At 48.6% G+C, this 27,736-nt stretch overlaps 1 protein-coding gene across 1 annotated transcript in view; it reads left to right on the forward strand.

The window, feature by feature from the left end:
* Positions 1–27,736, forward strand: part of DHX36 (DEAH-box helicase 36) — a 357,256-nt gene that overhangs the window by 251,145 nt on the left and 78,375 nt on the right. The window contains exons 20-22 of the mRNA XM_085634820.1: positions 18,249–18,332; positions 18,429–18,528; positions 18,618–18,708. Of these exons, the coding sequence (XP_085490946.1) occupies positions 18,249–18,332; positions 18,429–18,528; positions 18,618–18,708 (275 nt within the window). The remainder of the gene's footprint in view (positions 1–18,248; positions 18,333–18,428; positions 18,529–18,617; positions 18,709–27,736) is intronic.

Below are 27,736 nucleotides of genomic sequence, written 5' to 3' on the forward strand. Positions count from 1 at the left end.
GACCTCCCATCGGGTCCCGCAGAAGGATTGGGGGGCCGGGTTGTGGGGACGATTCCTGAGCGAAGGGAGAGACACCCTGCTCGACCTACCAACCTCCATGCAGACCTCCTACAACCACATGAAAGAGGCCCTCCTCACAAGGTACGGCCTCACCCCGGAGATGTACCGTCAGCGGTTCCGGGACTGCAGGAAGATCCCGGGCACCACCTGGGTAGAGTATGTAAACTTCTTCAGTCGTGCATTCGATGGGTGGATCAAGGGCAGCAAGGTAACCACCCTAGAAGAACTAACCGACCTCATGTTGTGGGAACACCTGGCTGCGAACTGCTTTGTAGAACTATGCCAGCATCTGCTCGACAGCAAGCTCACGGATCCGAGAAAGCTGGCTGTCGAGGCGGATCGCTGGACCAACACCCGGTCTCCCGGGGCCCCGTAGGAGATTACCCCCGAGCCAGTCAGGGACCACCTCGCCAGAGAGGGGGGGGGAACCAGGGAGGGCAGAGAGAGTCCCAGTCCAGTCCCCCGAAAACCCAACCTCCGCCTTTCCCGGCGCCCCCACCAGCTGTATCCGGCCCACCCGTGAGACGGGGGCACCGGGTGACCATCACTTGTTTCCGTTGTCAGAAGCCCGGGCATTACGCCAACGACCCTGAATGCCCCATGGCCCCACACATCACCCCGACAGCACCCCCCGCTAGACAGATAGCCAACGTAGCACTGGGGGAGGAGGTTGAGGAGACTGTAGAGTGGGAACCCGCCGCCATGGCCCTAGCATCATTAGGAGATAGAGAAATGGTCCCTGGAAGCCTCCTGCCCTCCAACACGAAGAAATATGGGCAGCTCGTAACGATCAATGGCCACCAAGTAGAGGCCCTTCGTGACACCGGGGCCAGCATCACCGGTGTCCTCAGTCATTTAGTCCACGAAGACCAGGTCCTCCCCAACGTCTTTTGCCCGGTAATTTCCACTGACAATACGGAAAGTCTGTGTAAGGTAGCCCTGGTGCCTTTTGAATGGGGAGGGGTGGTCGGTAAACTGAAAGTCGCAGTGAGAACCTCCCAGCCAGTCGACTGTCTCCTGGGGAACGACCTGGAAAGTTCCCCCTGGAAACAAGTCGAGCGCAAGACCCACCTAGGGATGATGGGTCTCCCTGAGTGGGTGTGCGCCACCACCCGATCTATGGCAGCCCGACTGACCCCCCTTTGGGGAAGTTGAAGGCGCCCCGACCACAGAAGACAGGATGGTCCCCGCCGAGGGTCCCCACATCCCCCCACAAGGAGGGTCGGTCGCCAGCGACGAACCCCCACCGTCCGACTCCGCACAGGTCACCGAGTTAGGCGATCTGCCCGAGTTGGCCCAGTGGCGCCACGAGGGGGGCCCCTCCCGAGAGGAGTTCTGCCGGGAGCAAGCTACCTGTCCGTCCCTGGTCGGGCCCCGGCACCAAGCAGCGGCCCAGGCCGCGGGCGACCAAACTGGAACGCACCGGGTGTATTGGGAAAATGACCTTTTGTACAGCGAGCAGAAGTCGGTGGAGCTAGGGTCTGCCTGGGTGCTGGTGGTACCCCTACGCTTCCGAGACCACCTCCTGGGCTTGGCCCACGACATCCCCCTTGCAGGCCACTTGGGCCAGGACAAAACCTACAGTCGCCTCGTGACTCACTTCTACTGGCCCAGAATGAAAGCGGATGTAGAAGCCCACTGCAAGTCCTGTCCCACGTGCCAGGCTAGTGGGAAGAGCGGAGGAAAGCGCAAGGCTCCCCTCCAACCCTTCCCTGTCGTCGGTACCCCTTTTGAACGGGTCGGGATCGACATCGTGGGGCCCCTGGACCCCCCAACCTCCCAAGGTCACCGCTTTATCCTCGTCCTGGTAGATCATGCCACCCGATACCCTGAGGCCATACCCCTGCGCACCGTCACAGCCCCCGTGGTGGGCCGGGCGTTGATGGGAATCTTTTCCCGTATGGGTTTTCCCCGCGAGGTCGTGAGCGATCGCGGTACGAACTTCATCTCCAAATACATCACGTCCCTGTGGCAACAATGTGGAGTGTCCTATAAGTTCACCACCCCCAAGGAAATGGCCTGGTAGAGCGGCTTAACCGGACTCTGAAGGGGATGATCGCGGGCCTGGAAGAACCCCTCCGGCGTAAGTGGGACGTCCTGCTCCCCTGCCTCCTGTTCGCCTACCGGGAAGTCCCCCAGAAATACTTGGGGTTCAGCCCCTTCGAGTTACTCTACAGGCACCCCGTCCGGGGGCCCCTCAGCCTGGTCAAGGAAGGGTGGGAGGCGGCGCCCCGAGGCCCCCCCAGAGATGTGTTCCGATACGTCCTGACCCTCTGAAACCAGACTAGGAAGTTCCGAGAGCTGGCCGAGGCCAACCTGGAGGCGAGCCAGGAAGAGATGAAGCGCTGGTACGACCAGAATGCCACTCTGGTCGAGTTCCAGCCGGCCCAGCAGGTATGGGTCATGGCCCCCGTGAAACCTTGCGCCCTCCAGGATAAATGGACCGGGCCCTTCAAAGTGATTGAGCGGAAGAGCCAGGTCACGTACTTGGTGGACGTCCAGTCACCACGGGACCCCCTCCGGGTCCTTCACGTGAACCGCCTCAAGCCTCACTTTGTGCGGACGGAACTGAGCCTCCTGCTGGCCACCGATGACTGGGTCGAAGAGGAGTCGGATCCCCTCCCTGATCTCCTGTGTACCAAAGAGAAGGATGGCTCTGTGGAGGGAGTGAACCTCTCCCCATCCCTCACTTCCCAGCAACGTGAGGATTGCCGCCGGCTCCTAGGGCAGTTTTCCGACCTATTCTCTCTGGTCCCCCAAGTCACCGACTTGTGTGTCCATGACGTGGACACCGGAGACAGCCCCCTGGTGAAACACCGAGCCTACCGAGTCCCTGATCGGGTCCGGTCCTGCATTCAGGTCGAGGTATTGAAGATATTGACCTTGGGAGTGATCGAACCTTCAGACAGTCCCCGGGCCAGCCCCGTGGTCCTGGTCCTGAAAGCAGCTGCCCCCGGTGTCGCCCCAGAACTCCGCTTCTTCGTGGACTACCGGGGACTCAATGAAGTCACCCGAGCCGATGCCCACCCCATTCCCCGAGCCGACGAGCTCATTGACCGACTCGGGGCTGCTCGGTTCCTCAGCACATTTGATCTCACCTGCGGCTATTGGCAAATTGCGCTCACAGAAGGAGCCAAGGAGCGGTCCGCCTTCCCCACCCCGGATGGGCACTAACGCTTTCGCGTGATGCCCTTCGGGATGAAAAATGCCCCGGCCACCTTCCAGCGACTGGTAAATAGAGTCCTGGCCGGGCTGGAACAGTTCAGTGCTGCCTATCTAGACGACATTGCAGTTTTCAGTTCCGAATGGAGTGAGCACCTCCAGCACCTCCGGAGGGTGCTAACCGCCCTGCGCCAGGCAGGCCTCACCGTGAAAGCTAGCAAGTGCCAGATTGGGCAAGGTTCGGTAGTCTACCTGGGGCACCAGGTCGGAAGCGGCCATGTCGCCCCTCTACGGCCCAAGATCGACGCCATCCTAGCCTGGGAACCACCCACTACCCAAACAGAGGTCCGAGCCTTTCTGGGCCTCACGGGCTACTACCGGAGATTCATCCGGGGGTACGGCAGCCTGGTCGGTCCCCTCACGGAACTCACGTCCAAGAAACAACCCAAGAAAGTGCAGTGGACCTCTGCCTGCCAAGAGGCGTTCGATGCCCTGAAAGCGGCCATGTGCACTGCCCCCGTCCTCCAGGCCCCCGACTACTCCAAGGAGTTTGTGGTACAAACGGCCGCCTCCGAGCATGGGATTGGGGCCGTCCTGTCCCAGGTGAATGACCAAGGCCTAGACCAGCCCGTAGCCTTCCTCAGCCGAAGGCTGTTGCCTAGAGAACAGAGATGGAGCACCATCGAGCGCGAGGCATTCGCCGTAGTCTGGGCCCTCAAGAAGTTACGCCCTTATCTGTTCGGCACCCATTTCAAAGTCCAAACAGACCATCGCCCCTTGCGATGGCTCATGCAGATGCGAGGAGAAAACCCCAAACTACTGCGGTGGTCAATCTCCCTCCAGGGGATGGATTTCACCGTGGAACATCGCCCTGGTACTGACCACGCCAACGCCGATGGCCTCTCCCGGTTCTTCCACCTCAGCGAAGAGAACCCCCAAGAAGATGGGTAGTTCTCTCCGGCTTTCAGCTGGGGGGGACGCGTGTTAGACCTGGCCTCGTGGCATGGCCATCCCTGTCCCCGCACCACATATCCTGACCCCTGCACCTCATGCAGCCCCCAAGCACACGGCCTAGCCGATCCTCCCCACCCGAACACACGCACACCCGACCCGGACTCCCCCCGTCCGTGGCCTTCCTCCTTTCGGCCACACCGGGCCCGCGTGCCCACTTCATGCACCAAGATGGCCGCCCGGCCCCAGCGCGACCCTGGCCTAGAGGCACCACTCCGGCTGGAGGACATCGCGCGCCCATTGGGATGAGAGAGGGAGGAGCAGTTTCCATCGCACCTCTGAGCTCCCCCGGGAAGGTGGGTTTCGATCGGCCCTCCGGCCTCCCCGAGGGCTGGCTCCACGCCTGCTGGGTGTCTGGGACTCCTCCCAACCCGGCCCTGAAAGGATCAAAAGACAATGGCAGGAAACCCCGACAAGCGACCCCCAGGTGACAAGACCCCTGCCTGCACAGACTCCGGACATCAAAGGGGAGTCGACCTATAACAAGGGGTGCTCTGGGACTATCGAGAGATTCGCCTTTGGAAACACCTGAGCCCTGCTGAGTGACTCGCGGCTCCCTGAAGATCGTAAGACCTCCGAACTTGTGCTTGAGCCCTGCTGAGTGACTCGCGGCTCCCCGAAAAATCGTAAGACCTCCGAACTTGTGCTTGAGCCCTGCTGAGTGACTCGCGGCTCCCTAAAGATCGTAAGACCTCCGAACTTGTGCTTGAGCCCTGCTGAGTGACTCGCGGCTCCCTGAAGATCGTAAGACCTCTGAACTTGTGCTTGAGCCCTGCTGAGTGACTCGCGGCTCCCACAGACTCTCCTGGTCCCGCCGGATCCCGACGACGACAAGCGTATCCCCCAGCTCGAGGATTGTGAGCTGTGCGCCGGGTACGCCCCTGCATTTGATCCATATCCCCAAAGACTGTCCCGCTACCTCCTACCCCCCTCCGAGACTCTGTGAGCCCAGGCTCTACTTGTATATATTTGCCTTGCTGATCATAAAGATCCTACAACTCTGATTTGATAAAGATTTGTTCTGAAGAACTCACGGTGTGGCGTCTCTTTGTCGTGTGGTGCCGAGTGTACGATCCTAGATACGAGATTCCTCCCCTGAGGAGTCTCCCGCCAGTGCCCGGCTACGATACCTCGAGGGTTGGTCTCAGGATAGACCGGGCCCCCTCCGGGCTCCTCTGAGGTCGCCTTCTAAGGCAGAAAGCAAACGCTGCACCCAAGCCGTCTAGCCCAAGCTGAAGTGGGCCAGCTGTGCCAACGTGGTCCACAGACCCTCCAGACTCGCAGCCAACTTTGGGTTTCCCTGCTGTGGACTTCTCAACACCACCTGCAGCCTCAGTTTGCAGGCCCCCTCTACCACAACCGGTCCCAGTGACAAAAACCAGACACTAAGGACACCTCTGCCCCTGCCATCTCTGGTTCGTGGAGAAGAAGACTAAAGGTGTTTCCACGTCCCCGAGCATCTTAAGGCCTGAGCCCCCCTGTTTGTTCAGCCCGACTGGCTTCCCAGTCTAAACCTGCAGCCTCTTTTCACGAAGACCGATTCCCATAGACCAGTGATACTCAAAGTACCGCCCGGGGGGCCACTTGCGGTCCTATTGATCGTTGCATGCGGCCCCCCTGGTGAACAGCAGCACCAGCTGCTGTTTAGTTTCTGAACACTAATATTCTGAAAAAATGTTTACATACACAGTCAAGCATTTATTAACCTGCAAATAAATGCTTCCCCGTTTATTTAACATTTCTTTTAGACCTCTTTACACAATCACTGGTCCACCCAAACCCTCCTACCGCCACCCTGCTGGCATCAGTGCGGCCCTCGGTCACACCACAGCCTGCCCTTTGTGGTCCCTGGGCAAATGTTTGTGAGTACCCATGCCATAGACCAACATTGGGCACCTGATGCTGTTTTGCCCCCAGCCGCCCAGTGCAGCCAGGTGTGACCTCTTGGTGCTGCCTTGGACCTTGCACAGTACTCACCTGAAGTCCAGAAGATTGGTCTTCTAAGTCGCTGTACTCTATCTGTATAGCATACTTACTTTTCCCCCATAGGATAACCTTGCAGCTACTGACAATTGCACTAAGGGTCAGCTTTTGAAAATGCAAAGAATTTCTCTTGCAAAACGTACTTATATTGTTGGTATTGATTCTGGTGCCCAACTATAAATAAAAAGATGTGTTATTTTTATACTTTGGTGTGGATCTCCTTATTGCGTTGTGTGCAACGTTTATTGGCTCTTGTGTGTATTTTGTAGATGTCTAATACTCCTCTCTGATGAGCCTAAAGCTGCTCAACCACACTACCCCCTAGAAGAGCACCTTGGGATTGCTAGAGCGAGGCCCTGTCCACTCAGAAGGAAATGCATGATAAACCTCATTTTGGTATGTCACATAAAGAGCCAGCTTCCTACATAACGGAAGGAAGTCTAGGAAGTCTCTATCAGATGAACAAGTTAGTTACCTTTGGTAACGCCTTATCTGGTAGAGACTATCTAGCTGCAGATTCCTTACTGACCCTACTATGCCCCCCCTCTACAAACCGATTATAGTGTTATGGATTAACGTCTTTAAGGACACCCTTGGCCAGTGTTCTTCATGGCTTTGTACTGGTGTGGAAAGTTGCGAAAGAAAGTGCTGGGGTAGCACCTATATAGGCACCGTGCACATCACTTCTGACGATGCCACTTGGAGCCGTATGAGGCCACCAACCGGTGCGCTGGGGTACTGCTAACCAAAAGTTTCCCAATCCAGTCTGACACCGGAGGAATATTCTTAGTGGAGGAACCTCAACTAGATAGTCCCTACCAGATGAGGCCTTACCGAATGGAAGTAACTTGTACATCATGGCACATGAGTGTACTCCCTATATTTCCTTATTCCTAAAAAGAATGTCTCACTTAGGCCACTTTCTCAATCTCAGTTCCTTGAACAGGTACATCCTGTCACAACACTTTGAATGACAATCCTGCAGGATGTTATGCAGTTGCTGTAAGAAGGCGACTTTATGACCGCCCTGGATCTGAAGTACGCCAATTTCCACATGTCAATCCATCCAGCTCATCAGTGATACCTCCGCTTTGTGGCAAGTAGACAGTGGTACCAGTTCAGGGTTCTTCCTTTTAAGGTTCCCACAGCCTCGAGGGTATTCACAAAATACCTAGCGGTCATTGCCACTCACCTTAGAAGGGGATGCTTATATGACTTCCACCTTCTAGTTGATTGGCTGAGCTAGAGCACAAGGAAACAGCAGTGCCTAGCATATTCTCAAGTGGCCATCTCTTTGCTTCACAGAATGGGGTTTACAATTAATGCCATCAAGTAGCCCCTACAGCCCTTACCAATTCAACTTTCCCTACGTTTGATTCTTAATGCAATCACAGACAAAGCCTATCCCAATCAACAGAGGTTCCAGGCATTTCAGCCGCCTCTGCCTCTTTTTCTGCCATATTGTCCTCTTCTAGTGAGTGTAATCATGCGCCTTTTCGAGATGATGGCTTTCTGCTGTGCCATAATTTGCTATGTCAGACTCCACATGTATCCATCACAGGAGTACCTGTCAGCATGGTGGTCACAAGCTGAGAGTCATCTACAAGATCTTGTGTTTGTAAGGGCCCACATCCATCGCTTTGAGTACTGGTGGAACGGCAACAACCTGTTGCAGGGCAGGCCCTCTAAAACACGTATTCCGCAAGTAACCATCATCCCAAACACATCCCTAGTTGTATTGTGGGGGCACGTCTACACAGTATAGCAGACCGGGGAATCTGGAAAACACTGCAGTGCGAGCACATCACTAATTGGATTGACAGGGGCACATCTATATAGTATGGCAGACCGGGGAAGCTGGATAGCACAGCAGCCGGAGTACCACGTCAACTACCTGTAACTTCTTGCCATTCAGCTAGCCCTAACAGTATTCTTTTAGAAAATTCAGAATAAAGCAGTACTTCTAAATACAGACAATATGACTGCCATGTATTATCTGCAGAAACAAGGTAGCACCCATTTGCAGCAGTTGTCAACACTAGTGCAGAAAATTTGGCATTGGATATTTCATCATTTTATACACCTCTTAGCGGAGTGCCTTCCCGAAGTGGACAATGACTTTACGGACATGCTCAGCAGGAAGCATCATCAGGTCACACATGGAAACTTAACTCAAGTCCTACTCCCATACTTCCACATTGGCTGGGGGTTTCCACAAATATACTTATTCTTCAAACATGTGAACACAGAATGCCAAAACTTCACCTCCATGTTCCCATGGCTTAAGTCCATGGGCTATGCTTTATCAATGAACTGGTCAGGTATATTTTCCTACACTTTTTACTCTTCCACTCCTTCTGCACATGGTGAGGAAGCTGCGGCAAATGTCACTCACCCTTATTTTAATTGCTTCCACGTTGGCCAGACAACTAGGGTTCTCAGGCCCCCTAAAAATCTCTGCCACTGTCTCATAAGATGCTCCTCAACAGACCTCATGCAGGAACACAGCAGGATCAGACACCTGGAACCCAGGCAACTGAGTCTAGCGGTTTGGCACCTTAGGTCTTAAACTTTGATTTGTTGAGCCTCCCACAGCGGTGTATAGACATTCGTAAGGAAGCCCACAGATTTACTACTAGGTTTTGTTATGCAGTAAAGTGAAACCAGTTCATCCATTACTGCATTTCTAAAACCCTTCTCCCCACTTTACACCAGCTTTTTATGATAGTGTTACTCCACCTACAAAAAAATCAGGGTTAGCATACGATTCCATATGCCTACACCTGATGGCTATTGCAACATACATACAAAATTAGGAACAATCCTAACTATTCCGAATTTTAGTCATTAAGCTCTTAATTTAGGGCCTCAAAAGGGTTAGTTCCCAAGAATTCCACCTGCTCCTCTTTCGAACCTTAATTTAATACTCTAATACTCATTGGTCCCTCATTTGAGCCATTCAAGTCCTGCCCCATGCAATTCCTCTCCTACAGGGATGTGGGATTCCTATAGCCTGACGCCCTGGACATATTGTTTGGGTCAAGACCAACATGTTTTCATGTGTATTTTGTCCTTGGGTCTAGTAGGCCCAATAACCCTACAGCACAAACCCTTTACTCCATTTTACAGTACCACATTATGGATCAGGGAAGGGCATTGCCTGCAGTTAATGTAATATTTGTGTTAATGCTGTTCAAACTTTTATTTATGGTTCATTAATGCAAAACCTTTATTATTCGGGTGAGCGCTCTAATTACATTTTGTAAGCTCCGACTGCACTACTGACAGTGGTTCCAGAATAAAAATGTGTACACACGTTTTCTTTTCTTTTTTTTTTAAAACATAAACATTGTTATTGTTTTTTACAATACGTAGTACTGATTGCTGGAATCCTAAGTTAAAATATTGTACAAAATACACAGCCGTGTCGATCACCTATACTACTCCAAGTTTGCATTGTTCATATCTCACATTTGCGCCCCCCCCCTCTCCTCCCCCCCCCACCCCCGTATACACACAGTATAGACAGGTCTCCTGGAAATAACCCCAGCTGTGTCTATTAACCACTCAGGTCTGGGTCCGACTCTTCAGGGCGTGGGGTACATATATTACCTCCAAAGGCTTTCCACTTTCCCCATACTAGAGTCCATTTCTTGGGGCACCCTCTGTGTACGAAAACTGCTTTTTCAGCCACCATTGCACTATCCATGTCGCTACACCACTGCCGCTTTGTGGGGGTGCCCTGCGCTCCCCAGAGTTGAGCTATGTTGCTTTTAGCCAGCATCATACCCAAAGTCGCCCAGTCCTGAGCTGCATGGTTAAGATCTGTTGGTTCCCAAACGTTGAGGAGACATCTCTTGAGGTCCGGGGAGACAGTGGGTCCACAAACCTGTTTGATTATATACATGATACCCTCCCAGTAGCGCATAATGTTAGGACAGTCCCACAAGGTGTGATAGAAGGTACCCGGTGTCCCACAGCCTCTCAGACACAACGGGTTATCGGCTCTACCCATTTTGTGTAGTGTTGTTCTTGTGTAATATTTTTAGTGTAGTATTTTGAGTTGCACAAGTTGCAATTTAGAAGGTATTGCCACTTCGCGTGGGGATGCTAGCGCCTCCTGCCAATCCGAGTCGTCCAATTCCCCCAGCTCAGCCTGCCATTTCTCACGAAGGTCATCCATGGGATCCCGCTGGCTATTTACAATTTTACGATACGTCAGGGAGACGGCTTTTTTGGTCATGTGGTCCGTCAACAGTCTGTCCTCAAGTGGCGAGGACTCTGGGAGATCAGTGCCTGGTGGAATAGCTTTCAAGAATCTGTAGGTATCGGTAGTGTTCCAACTATGCCATCTCATATGTCTCCTGAAGCTGGGAAAATGAGACAACCCCACCCTTTCGCCAAACGTCCCCTATGCTCGATATACCTATGAGGTCCCATCGGGCGAAACCGTTGCTATTTCTGAGCCTACCTAACAGTCGGGTGTCCCAAAGTGGTGTGTGCTGCATTAAGACCCCCTCCCAACCCAGCCCTCGGAGTACAGTGAACCAAATGTGTACTGTATGTGCGGTAGGCCCCAGTATTGTACTTGTACAGGATCTATTGAAGAGTGCACTCAGAACGCCTCTGGCACCAAGAGTATGTCTGTCCATGCGAAGGGCAGGTTAGTCTTGAGGGGCATGTAGCCACTGATTCACCACAATGAGCTGTGAGGCCAATGTACACACGTTTTCAATGTTTATCAATATGAGGCTATGTACAATGCTCCCAGAATGCTCTCTGATTAGATGCAAATATTTGCAGAAGCTTGAAAGTAATATTGATGATGCTTTGCTTTCAAAATGAAATGTTCACAAAAATACACAAAAACATTTAGTTAAACTACTGTAAAATGTTAGGTGCCATTTCATTGCAGCATCATTTACTTAAGTGTTGATGTATTCTAGTGTTTTCCAAAAATATTGATGGCGGAAAATCAGTGTAACCAGTTTCAATAAGATTATGGGAAGCATAAAAATAAACAAGCATTGGTCAAGCCAGTAGGTCTGAAATTGTTGGGCAGCCTTTTGGTGTTGTCAAAGTGTGACTTGTTTTGGCATGGTTTTTGTAAAACCTTATTGGTGTGGGAGCTGGCGGGCCCTCCCTATTAAAGCAAAAATTGTTTTGGTCTCAAAAAGCACATATTGCCACAGTAGTTCCTGGCAGTGAATAAAACGACTGTGTTGATATGCTCCTTGTGAAACAACAGAATGGTGTCACCTACAGTGAAGCTAGCTCATAGACCAAAAGAGACCGACAGAATTTTAATAAACACATAGGTCCTGGTTAACGTCAGACCAAATTAGGAGCCCAATTATTAAATAAAGTCTCTGGAATCCACAAGACGTTACAGAAGTTGGCCAAGAAATAGTACTCCTGAAAATATTTGTGAACTGCATTTTAGCATGAGCAAATAGCAAGGTGTAGATTTTCTCATTCATAAATCTGTGTGTTTGCAAGTTCACTTTCCCTCCAACCACTTTTTTCCCAACCCTGGAAGAAGTTTTAAGCCTTTAGACCTTTCCCAGTATTGTAAAAGATTAGAGAAGAGTTGGTGAAAATCCTTAAACATGCAAGTTAGTAGGTTTGCACAGACTCAAAAGGGCATTTCAACTCTGGAACTGTTGCTATCCATTACCTTCAGTCCCCGTATGTAGATCTGCGGAAATGAGGCAACATAAGAGAATTGCTATTGTTCAAACCCTACTAAAGAAGGAGCACTGGCATAATCATAGAGGCTATTTCAGAGCTCTTATATCATTAGATTGCTGCCATAATTTGTCGCCGCATTATATGGCACAAAAGGGACAAGTGGATTTTGTTAAAGGGCAAGTACATTTATGAAGTAACCTGCCCCATGGACAAGTACACCCCTGCTCCTAGAAAGTAATTTTCCTTATAGCTATTACCTCACTAAGAAATATGAGTGAGCGCTACAGGCCCTCGCTTTAGAAGAACTTTTCATTAATGTTCATGCAGATAGAATTGTACTCCAGACTGATCCTAAATTCCTCCCAAAAGAGATCTCTCTAGTTCATCTTTCACAATATATTTTACGAACAGGGGCAGAGTGCACATTTTTCTTGCTTTCATTACAGTATATATCACCTTTGTTAGACCATTGGTTATCATCTGATATTAAACCTGACCCCACGAAGAAGACATGAAGATAGCTTAAGATTTTCTCATATGATTACTTCAGAAAACATGCAAGCAAATAACTTGCTGCTTGTCAGTGGGCTTAAATGATGTTAACAGTTGTTGTCTTGGCGCATTGTCACTTAGATCATTCAACTACAAGGAGACTCTTTCAAAATCCATTTGTCTGCAATTGCAACTTATAGGAGCAGATGAACTGATACTTGCATGGTATGAGGTGGGGTAGCACCCTTTGACTGCTTACTTCATACCCATCAAGAATGTGGTCCTCTGCTTAATTGACATGGATAATTGGCTTCCAGATAACTATTTGATTTACTCACATGCTCTGTGAAGTTCAAAGTTTTGCCTTGGGGGGGGGGGGGGGGTCACTTAATACCTAGCATACCAATAATTGTTCACAGGCTACACAATTCAACTCCTTCCTGATGCTGGAATTCATATCAACCCACATTATGCCTGCTGGAACCACAAACAACAAAAGTTTTTTTTATGTGATCCAGGCTCTCCTGTTTGGCTTTGTGAAGACATGCTGGTAAGTAGTGATTTCGTCAGCCTTACACTTTGCAGAGTTGTGCAAGTGATTTATAGCTCATTCAGTAGTCTATTGCATCCTTCGGGCATATTCTTTGAATTAGTTTCTTGGTTCCTTAAGTATTACTGCCCACACTGTCCGTTCTTAAATGACTGTGGCAGCTGTCCAGCAGTACTTGTTCATGTCATTCTCAGAGTAGCTGTCTGGCTTGTGCCACATGCTTCCTGTAAATATTGTGTCAGTCATCTGTACCAGAACTTGGGTCTGTTTTGTTCAGATTGTGCTTAAAATCTTTACTTAGACTTTCTGGACTAGGTAGCTGCCTATCCCCTATGTCTCTTTACATTTATCATTGTTTTGAAGCATCGTATACTTTATGACTAAAGAGGACTAATGGGCACGTCTAAATATATGCTATTCCCCAGAGTAACTTCTACTTGCTTATTTTCTCCGTGTGCTTTAGGCAGAGGGCTTGCCAACAACAATCTTTAAACCTTTCCGCTCTTATAAACCAGGGCTGGCTTAGTGGACATGTAGAGTGTAATGTCCCATCCTGTAAACATTTTGCGCTTCATGTGGGTTGACAGTAAGTACATTTAACTTATTCAGTTATTACTTTTCTATTCAAAAAGTATGAATCCACGTCCCATATTGATATTCCAAGGTCATATTGACACTTTGCTCAGAATGTGGTATATAGCTGTAATGGCTGCTCCTGTCTCTTTGAGGGTTCTGTTTTTATGCCCATCTGATAGACTTTTAACCGCAGTTTCTTTACATTCGAATATCCCAAGGTGCAAGAAGGAATCCGGATGTTTTTCGAGTAGTACCCCTGCGCACGGGGAGGTGGCATTATTTGGCTCCACATTGTCTGCGCCGAAAATGATGTGTGTGGTATCTGTAAAGGTGCCATCTCGGCGCGCTGATATCATTTCTTCCTTTCCACACCATATAGCACTGATCTGAGCTACCCCTTAGTCGTTTTTTGGCTGATCTTTTTCAACTTATTGGAAAATCTTTTTGCGATTTTTACTTTTTTAAATTTTTATATCTGCTGATGTGCGGATGTCGCCAAACACACCGGCTGGCTTCAGACTATGTGAGGTGCATCATTGGCAAATGTCAGTGACAGACCCTTACTTGGTATGTTTGTTATGCCTGGAGCAGGGACACAACTTCAATTAGTGCAAGGACTGCTGCGCCTTGCATCCCAAGGCGCTGAGGGGAGGGATCCCTCAACCTTCTCATCACCCAGCATCAGTCTACTCTGCGACCCTGGAGGTCCTGTTAGCGTGGGAGGTGCCAGGACCATTCGCAGAGCCCCACCTGACATTCATCATCACATTGGTAGTCATTTTGGAAGTCGGGGGAAGTCTCATAAACGCAAGAAGTCCATGTGCTCTTCGGTTTAACCGCGTGTGTCAAAGACATCCATAGAAATGAGAGAGCGTTGGCAATTCAGGGCCGGGTCCATTTCACGCTTAACCTGGGTCTGCTTCATGCTTTTCCGATTTAGCCAGCATGACCCCCGTCTAACAAATAGAATGTTATGAGGCCATGCGCCTCATTTTTGGATGACCTGCCCCTCTGTGGCAACTTTGGCTCTACGGACGTCGGAGGGGTCCCTTTTGGAACAACACCTGTGGTTAAGCATGCGGCGCAGTCGGGCACCAGGGATCCCTTGCTGGATACTGAGCAGAGCTGCCAGCGAGACAAGACCTTCCTATGCGCTCGCTCCAGTGGCGATGCCCCTAGGCGGTGGCATCCCCATCATCATTCCAGACTCGGAGCTGGATTGGTGCCGTCTGACGCAGCCTCTGGCGCTGACCGAGGACATTCCTTCTGGAGAGGAGCCAGTGCCTTATTGGATAGATGTCATGGGGAGCAGGATCGAGACTGATTTGCATATGGCTGAGTCTAAACTGGAATTGCGTGGAGTGTATAAAAACAATGGATTTTACTCAGACCTATGGCTGGGGGTGAATGTTTGATTTGTTAAGCAGGGAGGGATGTGGCTAAGTTTGCCATCTGATGTGGACTTGCCATGACTGACTTGCTGAGCAGAGTGATTTCATCGTCTGCCTTGCAACACTATGCCTGGCTGAGAACATCTGTCTTTTCAGGGGATGTCTAGACTTCCCTCATGGGCATGCCCTTTGATGGCTCTTGCCTTTTTGGAGACAAGTCAGATTCAACCCTAGAGCACTTTAAGGACAGCAGGGCTATGGCCTGGTCCTTGGGCTTGTCTATGGCTCTTTATCAAACCCAATTCACCTTCTGCCCCTTTCGTGGCTATGGAAGGAATCTCCAGCCTCGCCCATACCCTATCAGTCACCAGGGCCAGCAGGCTTCCCAGCCTTTTCGTGGCCGAGGGCATGGGTCCCAGAGACTACATAGGACAGGTGCCCTTCACCCCCCCACACCCTGCCAGCACACGCTGATTTCAAGTCACTTTAGTCTGCCCTCAGCACATCATGACCATCCAGTGGTAGACAGGATATACCATCACCTCCCCCACGGGCAGGTAGTAATCCGCTGTAGTCAGAGTACCACATCAGTCTCTTGGAGCTCCGGGCAATTCAATTGGATCTGAAAGCCTTTCTTCCATCGATCACCGGAGGACTGGTGCAGGTGTTAAAGGACAAAACAACCGCCAAGTGCTACTGCAACAAACAAGGCAGGGTGTGGTTGTTGACCCTTTGTCAAGAGGCCCTGCATCCCTGGACATGACTAGAATGTCAGGGCATTCCCCTGGTGGTTCAACACCTGGCAGGCTCTCTGAACCCCAGAGAGGACAAACTTAGCCGCAAATGCCTAGCAGATTACGAATGGCATCCCCATCCAAAAGTGTTGTAAGGACTCTTTAAAGAGTGGGGAGATCTGTCCCCCCTACAGAGAACGCTCAGTGTCAGCAATTTTGCTTGCTGGAGTTTTGAAGGGCACTCTCTCTCGGAGACGATTTTTGTCTCGAATGGGGCTTTGACCTCCTGTACGCTTTTTCGCCAGTACCACTCCTGTCCAGAGTTCTCAAGGAGATCAGAAATAACCAGGCCCAAGACATTCTTGTATCTCTGGACTGGGCATAGACCGTCTAGTATCCTGAGCTGTTGAGCATGACCATAGATTCTCCAGTCAGGCTGCGTCTTCAGAAAGATCTTCTGTCCCAGCAACGGCAGGGTTCTGCACCTGAATCTGCGCACCCTCTCCCTGCATTCATGGAGGTCGAGCGGCAACAGTTGCTAGCTCTTGACCTTCCATCTGAAGTCTGTGATGTTATCCTGGCAGCCAGGCATCCCTCCACCAAGTCTGTATACACCTGCCGTTGGGATAAGTTAGTATCATGGTGTGCTTCCCACGAAGTTGAACCCTTTTCTACACTTTTATACAATGTTCTTTTGGTTGCCCGATCTTTGGCCCAGCAGGGCTATTGGCACGGTCAAATGGTTTCTTTTTGCAGTCTCTGTATTTCTGCACTCGCCGGACCAACCTTCTCTTTTTAAATACCATGTTGTCTCCAGGTTCCTTAAAGGTCCGTGGCATCTATTTATTTTATAAGCCACCCCATTGCATTGTCTCACCTTGTACATATTTCACTGTTGTGTATTGTTTGTACATCCTGTCACGTTATTTTCACTTGTCTATTTAAATAGAATTTTATTAACAACTTGCTTCATAGTTATTTTATCTAAAATAAATGTATTTGCATCAATAAAATGAATTTTTTATAGTCTATTGTGGTACATTGAGTCTATTGCTATCACCCTAGATCAATGGTCTTAAATTCCACTGAGACCAACTAGTTGCCTAGAGACTGTTTTCATGTATGATTGGACATTTCCCCTCATGCCATTTATCATGTTTCATTGGGACCTCAGCACTGTTCTCCCTTTCCTGATGTGTGCACCATTCGAACCTTTGCACAATTGTCCTCTTTGGCTGCTGACCATTAGACTCTCTTTTTAGTGGCAATTGCATCAGCCAGGAGAGTCGGTGAATTTCAGGCCCTTTCTGTGCACCCTCCCTTTACCACCTTTTCCACACACAAACTGGTCTGCCAGACACATGCCTCCTTTCTTCCAAAGATTGTCACTCCCTTCCAGATAGGCCAGAGCATTACTCTGTTCACCTTCTTTGCTCCGCCTCATCCTTCCTAAGAGGAGGAGAGACCCCACCATCTGGACCCAAAAAAGAGTTGTCATTCTACCTTGATCACATAAAAGAGTTCCAGGTGGAGGATCAACTCTTAGTGGGCTATGTTGGAGCCACAAAAGGGAAGGCTGTGCAGAAGCAGACCATCTCAAGATCTATTGTCCTGTGGATTAAAATCTTCTAAGCATTGGTCAAGAAACATCCCCCTGAGGGCTCACTCTACAAGATCTAAATCTGCGACTACTGTTAACACGTGGCGTTCTTCTCTTGAACATCTATTAGTTGGTGACGTGGGCATCACTACACACGTTCACAAAACATTACTGCCTGGAAAGTTAGGCCCGTCCTGACCGGCTCCTTGCCTGTTCAGTGTTGCAGGACTTTTTGATCGAATCTGGTTCGTTCATCCACCTCTAGGGAGATATTGCTTGGGTATCTATTCTAAGTTAACAAATGTGCGTCTAGAAGTCTCTTTGAGATAAACAAGTTACGTTAATTTGGTAACACCTTATGTGTTGGAGAGACTGTCTAGCTGCAAATTCCTTACCGATCCTCCCCACTCTATACCAGTTAAGGTGTAAGGGACACCCTTTTCAGTCCCTTCAGTCTTTTCCACACATTCCTGGCATGGAAAGTCTCAAAAGTACCGGAAGTTAGTGAGCTGAGGTGGTGCCTATATATTTACAGTGCACGTCATTTCCGGCACGGACTACGCAAAGCCAAATGACACGTACAGGGTTACTGCTGAAAAATCTTCCAGATCCAGTCGAATGCCTGGGGATATTCTAAGGTAAGGAATGTGTGGCTAGATAATTTCTACCAGATAAGGCATTACCGAAGGTACATAACTTGTTCTGTGCTTCACTTGAGTTGCCATGTCACTCTACAATGAGACACTCTTGTCATTTAAGGGTGTAATCCATTCCATAACAGAAGAGCGTCCAAAGTAGGTCTAGGTAGGCCTTGTTCCAGCCAGCTTTTCAGGATATCCCCTGACTATGCTGATAAGTTCAGTGTAGATTTTTTGTGTGTTAATATGTACTCATCCTCTAAGTCCGTAATTTAAATCTGCTGTAAAATATGCACTGCTTTTTTATTGAGGGAGCCTCGGTCTCGGTATAGCACTAATCATTGTTTCATTATTTTTCAGGGTTGGGAGGAGGCAAAGGAACATAGTGGCCGAGCAGAGAAAGACTACTGCTGGGAATATTTTCTGTCTCCAAACACTCTTCAGGTAACCCCAGTGAATGTTGTGGAAATGTTTAAGTGAATAAATATCAGGATCATATAAATAAGTATTTAATACTCCACATTTTACATTGTCATTTAGATGCTTCACAACATGAAAGGCCAGTTTGCAGAGCATCTTCTTGCTGCAGGTTTTGTAAGCAGTAAAAATCCCAAAGATCCTAAAAACAATGTCAACTCAGGTAAATTAAAGGGAAACATTTTATTCTGGGCACAATTATTTTCGTTTTACTTATCTGATGTTTAATGGTTTTTTTGTTTGTTTTTTTAGATAATGAAAAATTGATTAAAGCAGTAATTTGTGCTGGTTTGTACCCTAAAGTTGCAAAGATCCGGCCAAGCTTCAGCAAAAAAAGGCAAATGTAAGGTGAAGTTTTGAGATGTCACTTTTTGTTCTTGCAATTCCAGATATTATACGTTTGTCTTATCGGTAAATGTAATATTAAACTAGATTGTATGACTCTAATATGTTTGTTTCAACTGTTTGGAGGTGATTAGAAAAACTATACTTCTGGCTTCTCTGACATGTCATCAAGCCCAGACCAACGTTGCTTTTGTTAGCATGTTCAAATATGTGATGAGACTAGAGAATAAAATACCTGCTCCTGTTTACAGTTTGATCATTCTCTTTACATCGGTATTATTGTTAATTGATTTTGCAATGTTGAAAATTCTTGTAAGCAGTTGTGAGGATTTTCAGTAGACCTAATTTGAATCGTGATCAGATGTTATGTCACATAGACTCCATGGGCTTGCCACTGCTCTATATATTGTGAGAGCTAACAAGAGCTCAGGTTAACCCTTAAAGACTGTTTACAACCAGGTTTATCCCAACTGTGGCCCTGTTCTTAAAAGGTTTGCAAATGAAACCGTGATAGGTTTTTTAAGAGCTTTGGAATCAAGAATTACAATTTAAGAGGAAACTCATCTGTAATATGCTCGATATGTTTAATCTGATATCGAACACCCAATTAATAAGACCGTATCACTGACAAGTTGTTTCTAAGAGTAAAGATGCATGTATGTCCTTTAAGATCAGTACCAACAAAGACCATTTTCTGTCACTCCAGCTCTCAATGTTCTGCATGTATTCAGATGTACGAATTCAAAGCAAAGAAGAAATCAATTTTTGTTCAAACTAGCATGCCTGACTAGTAGATGTTCATTGTTGTCTCTATAATGCAGTGGCATCTTCCTGGACACTCTTGAAGCTTATCTTGCTGAGAAAGGCCTTTATAAGCAAATTTAAAGACTATTTGGCTGCCCAAGAAGGACAGAGGCCTTTTGTTGTATTCTCAAACTGTGCTCTCTCAAGTTCTTCCTCTAGAAGAAGTTCAAGATGCTCACTCTTTCTCAGGTCTTTTTTGGCCTCACTAGCACCTTTCGGGTCTTCACCAAGGTGGTGGCGGTGGTTGCAGCTCATCAGTGGAGATCAGGGGTGCCAGTCTTCCCCTCTCTCAATGGCTGGCTGTTGAAGGTGGGCTCACCCCACTACGGTGGACCCTCCCGCATTTGCTGGTGTTCACTATCAATGTACCGAAGTCATACCTGACTTCCTCTCAGGCGCTCCCTTTCATCCGGGCAGTTCTGGACATGGTGCAGTTTCAAGCGTATTCATATTCTGGCTTGGAAAGTCACGAAATGTAACTGACGTCAGTGCACTGAGGTTGTCTCTGTATAGACACCGCACACGTCACTTCCAACGCAGACGATGCCATGCAGAGTCGAATGGTGCCATCTACAGGCGCACAGTGGCACTGCTCAAGACAAATTCCCAGATCCAGTCTGACACCTGGGGATAATTCTAAGGCAAGGAATCTGCTGCTAGATATTCTACCAGATAAAGCATTATCTAAGCTAAGTAACTTGTTCTTTAACCAACTGTTAGTTGACCCAATGTTGTTAGGTTTTTGAATCAGCTTGAAAACAGTTTCCTCATAAACCATTTGTTGTTTACTTATTCAACATGAGTTTAGTTCTTGCCTTTCTGATGGAACTTGCATTCAAATCTCTGCATTCTTCCAACATTTCTTTCCCGAAATGAAACCATTTAAGTACATATTACTTCAGCAAAACACATTGGTGATCTCCATGCTCTTTCTGCTTCTCCCTCTTTTGCTACATTTTTGTAAGGCTAAAGTAGTTTTAAGAGTAAATCCTTTTCTTAGTAAGGTGGCATCTGAGGTTTGTTTCTCAAGTAACTTAACTTCCAGTATTCTCTTGGCCTCTTTTCTTCTTTTAAGGTTGAGTAAGAAGCAGAAAGACCTGCTTAGGTCACTTAATCATTTTATTCATAGGTCTGACTTGCTGGTTTCCAGGAGCTCAAAAAGGAAAAGATGTGGGGAAAGCAAAGACTTTCTAGGTGGAAACATTCCGTTCTCCTGATTGTTAGAGTTCATTCCACTGTAGGAGTTACAGCTAGCTCTCGCCCCCCCCCCCCCCCCCCTCCCTCGGTACATTGCTGGAGGAGGTCCGGGAGCGTCCCCTCCCATTTTAGGTCTCGCCTAGGCAGCGCGCATGCCTTGCTCTAGGAGATGACCTTTAGAAATTGGTCAGCTCTTTTCAAGCACTCATGCTTGTGCTGGCATCCACCTTGCGGGAGTGAGCAGCGGCTCGCGGCCCATTTGTTTTCAATTAGCGTGGCCGCGCGTGCCGCTCCTCGCAAGCACGAGTGCTTGAAAAGAGCTTACACTCGCCCACCCCACCCTACCTCACCTCCCTCTCTCTCCTGCAGTTTTTTTTTTACCCGCTCCCCTGGCAACTCCCACAGATAATGTTTTCTTGGGACTCGAATCATAATTGGTCATATAGTTCGGAATGAGTAAAGTTGAAAATATATATATATTTTTTTTAAGTTAACCATGCTCTTCTCCATTTTACTTGATTTCCCCTGCTCTGACTCTCGCCATTTTTGCTTTCCTCTCCTGTTTTCCAGCTCTACTTTTCTTTATTTTTTTTCTGTCTCTTGCACCCGTTTCTCTCTTCTTTGCATCCATTCTTCCCACTGGTCCCCACTTCTCTCATCAGCTTGACTACCATTCTTCCTCTTGTGGGCCGTCTACCATTCACTCATCGGCACGCAGTATCCCTTCACATCTCCTAGCTCTCTGCAGCACTACTTGTAGCACCGCCATTCACAATTTGTGTGCCGTTACTATCATTAACTCCCTCTGTATCTCCCCTTACATCCTCATCTTTACTTCTATACCAGCTGTTTGCTTTGCTTCCTTCAGTGAAAACTTGTTGGCTAACCGTCTTTACTTCCCCTCTTTGCTTCCATTCCATTCATTTACTAGCCCTGTTTTGCACCCTATCTGATTCCCAAGCCCTTCATGATTCCGTATTGAAGTGGCGAACGGTGGTGAGGTGTTTTAATTCAGAACATCACTGAGTGGTTAGGAAGTATCGACAATCCAAAGACGACTGGACGGCAGCGCCGTCGTGTTCCGGATCTCCCTCCAGCCGCAGTCACCTTTCTCAGTCGTCTGTTCTCTTTTCCACAGTGTCCTCTGCCCACTGGCTGTCCCTGTGCTCCACAGCTCTCCTGTCATCTTATCTCTGCACCTTGCTCTATTGACTGCCTCTGCCTCCAGCCCATAAATCACATCTGAAATCCACCGCAGCTGCCGCTCCCCAGCAGGGGCCTGCCATGTAAATCGGGCGGGTACAATACCGCATACTTCCCTGAAAACTCTGATAAATTATGTACAGCGCTGTACTGACATCTAGCAATATGGTAATATACTATGCTTCCATAATCCGATGCATGAGAGATGTCACTGCCCTCCCTGTGCCTGTTTATCTTCCTTACGTTTTAACAGATTACAGTGTTTATCGCCTTTCACTTGATTGTTCACCAAAGGGCACTTCTGTAGTGTTGAAGCTTCATGGCGTTTCCTCTGGTTTATGTTTACGCATTCCCGAGTGGCGTGGTGGTTATTGGTGTGCAGTCTGTCATTGTCACTAGTGTCCGACATGTCATTTAAGAATGAGTTCACAGAGGGCTTCTATCTACTGTGCTGACCAAGTGGTCTGCGAGTGGTAGAGGCTTCCGATATTGGGCAGCTGCCAGACCAGAGTGCTTTTATAAAGACCTGTGTAGTCAGTGGTTTGAGGCGCTGTTTGCTTCTGCAATATCACTTTTGTATTCTCTGACCTAAAGTGTCCTTTTCACTGCCCCTTTCACCAACACCACACCCATTGACATAGTACGGCCTGTCAGTGCTATCCCGTTCGGGTACCAGTAATTATTACTTGCAGTTTTTAGGTTGTGCGTGGCCTCAGAATTTAAAACTCCATTACTTGCACAGGTTTGCCTTCTAGACCTACTTTTGGTATTCCAAGCAGCACCGTGGTTGAGCTTGGAGATGGTGGCAGAGCCTATCTTTGATGTATGCTGGAGATACAGGGGCAAAGTATTCGCGTTCAGACATGGGCATTACTGATAAAATCGTAAAAATCATTACCTCTGCTTGTTGTGAATCAGGTTATAGCAAATTGGTATCATGTACATAATTTAGGGACTGAAGGGAGTAATCTTTGTAGCCTGGCAAGTGGCTGGAGACAATTGATTATGCAGGAGGAAACTTTCTGAACCTTCAATTGGAAGTCGTACAATAACTGTTTACATTGTTTTTACATTAATAAGTTGAAATAAGGGGCGAGTTTAGTGTAAGTGAAAAGCTGTTTTGGAGTAAAAACATTTGAAATGGTCTGGCAAAGCTATTACAAATCAACTGTTACCACACATAGCCTGTACCATGTACCAGTGGCACAAAACGATCTTCTATATATTTGTAAATCAGACTACTTGAACTAGTGTGTAGCAGTTGTGTAGCTCTTCAATTCCTGGCTGCACAACACCCAGGAAAATGTGCTGCACTTACACTTATAAGGTCCCAAAGGCGAGACCAATTGGCTATGCCAATGCTTGTTTAAAATAGCCCTGGGGAGGTAGTGGTCCCCGGGGCAGCGGGGGGGGGGGGGCGTACTCCCTGCTTTTTACTATACTAGCTCTGGGGACGTGGCGGTTTCCCGGGGCTGCGTGGGGGGGGGGGGCTGACTTGCCAGGTCACAGCGCTCACTGAGCAAGTCTGCATGCTGGAGCGCAAGGCTGAGGACGTAGAGGGGCAAAATAACATAAGAATAGTGGGACTCCTGGAGGGAACGGAAAGGAGAGACGTGATCTCCTTCCTAGAATCATGGCTTAGCACGGTAGCCTCTCGACATTCTACAATCTCGAGAGAGCACACAGGGACGCCGCCCGCCCCATCCTGTGGTAGCAAAGCTCCTCCATTATAAGGATAGAGAGGTCCTCCTACAGAAAGCACAAACCAATGGCCCGTTTACGGTGGGCAATAGCAAGGTCTCCCATCTTCCCTGACTACACGGCTGAAGTACAGAGAAGATGTGCCTCATATCCTGAGGTCAAGAGGGCATTGAGAGAAGAGAACCTGCACTACTCTTTGATATTCCCTGCCATGCTCCGCGTTATGCTAGATGGGAAGACGCATTTTTGGGAGTACCCGAGGCGGCTTGGGAATGGCTCGAATCCTACAAATCTGGGGATAAACCCAAGAATGCAGATAATGGTAATCCACGTAGTGCAAGAGGATCCAGAAAGAGGACACGGACCAGGCTGCAATGGAAACAGTCTAAAAGACCTAGCCCATCCCAGTTAAAGAAGGAGAGAGCTGGCTACAGGCTGTGGCTGAAATCATGAGGACCCCTGATCCGGTCTCAGAACTAGGCTCTAGTTCAACTAAGGGACCTGGAGACACAGACAGCTCTCGAGTGCGAAGTGTTACACTGCCGATTGTTCCCCCAAGAATGGCTGATGACCTTTACCGAACTGGGCTTTTCTGCAGGGAGTCATACACCGGGACCATGCGGAATGCCCTGCTATGATTGTAACTGGACATGCTGGAGGCATTTGCTGAATGGGTCGCGCTAGTTGAACTGAGCACAATTGTACAGCCGTGCAGGTGTTTGTTCTTTTTGCAGGTGGATTCTTAGCTCCTTACTTCTGGGATCGTGGGGGATTTCGGGGGAGAGATGGCAGGAATGAGTGCAAAGGTTCTTGAAGATGGCCTCCAATAGCATACATTAAAATATTGGCATGGAACATCAGGAGGACGGGCTCTGCCGTTAAGTGGCACAACGTGCATAGATACTTGCGCAGGCGAGTAGTGCAGTTTGCACTTCTTCAGGAAACTCATCTCGTTTGTGGTGAAGTGGAGAAACTGCGCAGAAGATGAAGACTGCAAATATTTGCGACCTCCAACTCTGCATATGCTAGAAGTGCAATTATCTGGGTATGGGCTGGTGTACCCTTTGAAACCCTGCATACACTAGTAGACAGAGAAGGTATATACGTACTGTTGAAAGGTAAGCTCCTTGGGCGGGACATCACGTTAGGTAGTATATATGCTCATAATCAAGATCCAGTGATATTCCTCCAGAACCTTTCGGCCCCTGTGGTCGAGGTGTTAACATCGGACATACTGTTGGGGGGGGCAACTTTTATTGTGTTACTGACATTCCCATAGACCACTCGCATTCTCCATTACCAGGCATCCAGGCCCACCACACAACAGCGGGATTCCGGGATTGGAGGGGTCATTGGGGACTAGAAGATGCCTGGAGGATGCACCATGTAGGAGATCGAGACTACTCGTATTACTCCCCTTTACACTGATTACACACCAGGCTGGATTTTTTTCCAGCACACCTTGCTTGGGACGCTCTGTAACCCACACAGAAAATCTTAGGTGTACATTCTCAGATCATAGCCCCTCCTGCTGACCCTCCTAGCCCTGGGGAAACGCCTGCCAATTCCATTATTGTGGCTAAACCCGTTGATACTAGAAGATACCTGCTTCAAAGAAACCATAGGCACAGCCATAGACGCTCACTTTGATAACAATACACGAACGGCATCCACAGCACTGGTAAATGGGAAGCGTTTAAAGTGGTGATGAGGCGGCACTGCTAGAGACGATCAATAGGGGCACAGAAAAAACTACATAGGGAATTGGAAATATTGGAGGGTACATTACGCAAGCTGAATAATGAACAGGGAACTAGACCAGATGCACTAGACAGCTTAAGAGTGATGCACGCACTGTACCACCCAGCCCTTGAACGGCTGAGATGCTATGACTACAGAGGTTACCTTACTAAGGTGCAGGAAGAAGACAGGAGGCCTGGTAGTTTATTGGCGTTGCTAGTCAGGCAGGAGACCCATGGATCTCCGATCATGCAAATTCAGTCCAGCACTGGAGACCCAACCCATGATCCTGAGGCTATCAATGATTTATTTCGTGAACATTATAAAGGCCATTATAGGGCTCCTTCTCCGACTTCCCCCAATATTCAAGGGAATTCCTGAGAGTGCTACGCCCTCGTACGCTTGATAGACAGTAGATATGCTGGGTGGTATGGTGACAGTACAAGAGCTCCTAGTGGCGATTAACAGCATTGCCACATGGAAGAACCCAGGTCCCAACGGCCTTCTGGCCGAATTGTACTCAACCTACTCCTCTCAACCTGTGCTGCATTTGGGGGAGATTATATACCGAACCTCTGAGACTGGGACACCTCCCTGAGACCACGTAGGATGCATTAGTGATTCTGCTGCCTAAGAAACCCACGGCTGAGGCACAGGTTACGGATTTTCGACCGTTCTTCATGCTTAACATGGATTTTAACATTCTTAGCAAGGTCTTAGTGCTCCGCTTATTACCTCACATGTCTGATCTTGTTCACATAGATCAGAACGGATTTATCCCAGCCCGGAGTATTTTGTTCAACCTGCGCATACTGTACTCTGTGCTGTATCACCCAGGCGTATGGCACCTACCACGAGCAGCCTTTTTGTTAGTAGACCTTGAAAAGGCCTTTGATACAGTACAATGCGATTATTTGATAGGAAGCATGAAACACATGGGCCTGGGAGAGGGATGGGCGAGATGGGTGATACTGCTCTACGAACGCCCCACGGCCAGGGTTAAAGCGGCTAAGACAGTGTCTACACAGTACAGGATTTTCCGTGGCACACAACAAGGTTGCCTGCTGTCGCCCCTCCGGTTCATACTGGCAATGGAGCTCCTGGCAGTGTTATGTAGACAAGGCAGCGAAGGGCTAGGCCTGATCCTAGGAGAGTGTACGTATACTATCTCCTTGTATGCTGACGACCTGTTGATCTATCTCAATGATGCAGCTGTGGGAACCAGGACAGCAATGGATCTAATGGGGCAGTTCGAGCTACTGTCCAGATATAAAGTTAATTGAACAAAGACCTACCTCTTCCCTGTGTCTGCTGACATGCCCCAACCCCCAAACCTCATGGAGGACCTTGACTGGGCTCCTGCTGTATTTCTTTTCTTATCACCCAACCACCATCCCCGCCTCTTAGTTTAGACAGCTGGACTCGGTCCTGCGAGACCTAATATGGGTCAAGGGGAGGCGAAGGGTATCCTTAGCAACTCTACCGCACCCATCCATAGAGGGAGACATGGGGGTACCGAACTTTAGAACTTTATTTCCTGGCCTCCCGCTGCAGTGGCTAGCACAGTGTCTTACAGGTACAGGCCCAGAGGGGACAGATCTAAGAGACTTGGGAACCTGTACTGATGTATTATCTGCAAAAATGCTTGACACTGGAGTGGCCATCCCTCATTTATCCTGGTTACAAACCACAGCTCTGCGCTTCTGGAAATCTGTGTTTAAGGTGAGAGGGATCCCTTTATACACCCCGGTCCTGCCCCTGGTAGGCCTATCACATGCAACCCAAGAAGAACAGTAATCCCAGTATTAATGAAGGCCTGAACTGAAGCCGGACTAGAATCGGCGGGGGATTGCTACAAGCAAATGACCCTGGCTCCCTTTGGGGACTTGCCTGAGGGCTATGGCCAAAACCAGGACAGTTCCTGATTTATGAAATAGTGCTGCATACCTTTAGGTAGTTGTGGGGAGGAGCCAAAAAGAGCCCAAGACTCGCTCGGTGTTACTCCCTGTTCTCACGCTGGGCATAGCACGGCACCAGGTAAAATGGTTCTACGCTTCACAACTGGAAATGGTCTGTGCGCCCTTAACAAAACTGAGTAATTGCTGGCAGACCATTTTGGATAAAGACTTCTCGGACTCGGAATGGGCCAGAATTCTAGCATACCCTAAAAAGTGTCACGCAACACCAAATTGAAGTATACACAATTCAAATACACATGAGGAGAAGTGGAGGTGGCACCAGGTATGAAGTCACAATTGCATGAGAACGAATCAGTTCACCGTAATATTTTATTCTTCTTCATATGACATAAAAGCAACAGCCAACGCGTTTCGTTACCCTTTAAAGGAACTTCATCAGGGCTGCAAACAATACAAGACAAC

Source organism: Triturus cristatus, chromosome 11 (assembly GCF_964204655.1).
Source record: "Triturus cristatus chromosome 11, aTriCri1.1, whole genome shotgun sequence".
NCBI classification, from domain to species: domain Eukaryota; kingdom Metazoa; phylum Chordata; class Amphibia; order Caudata; family Salamandridae; genus Triturus; species Triturus cristatus.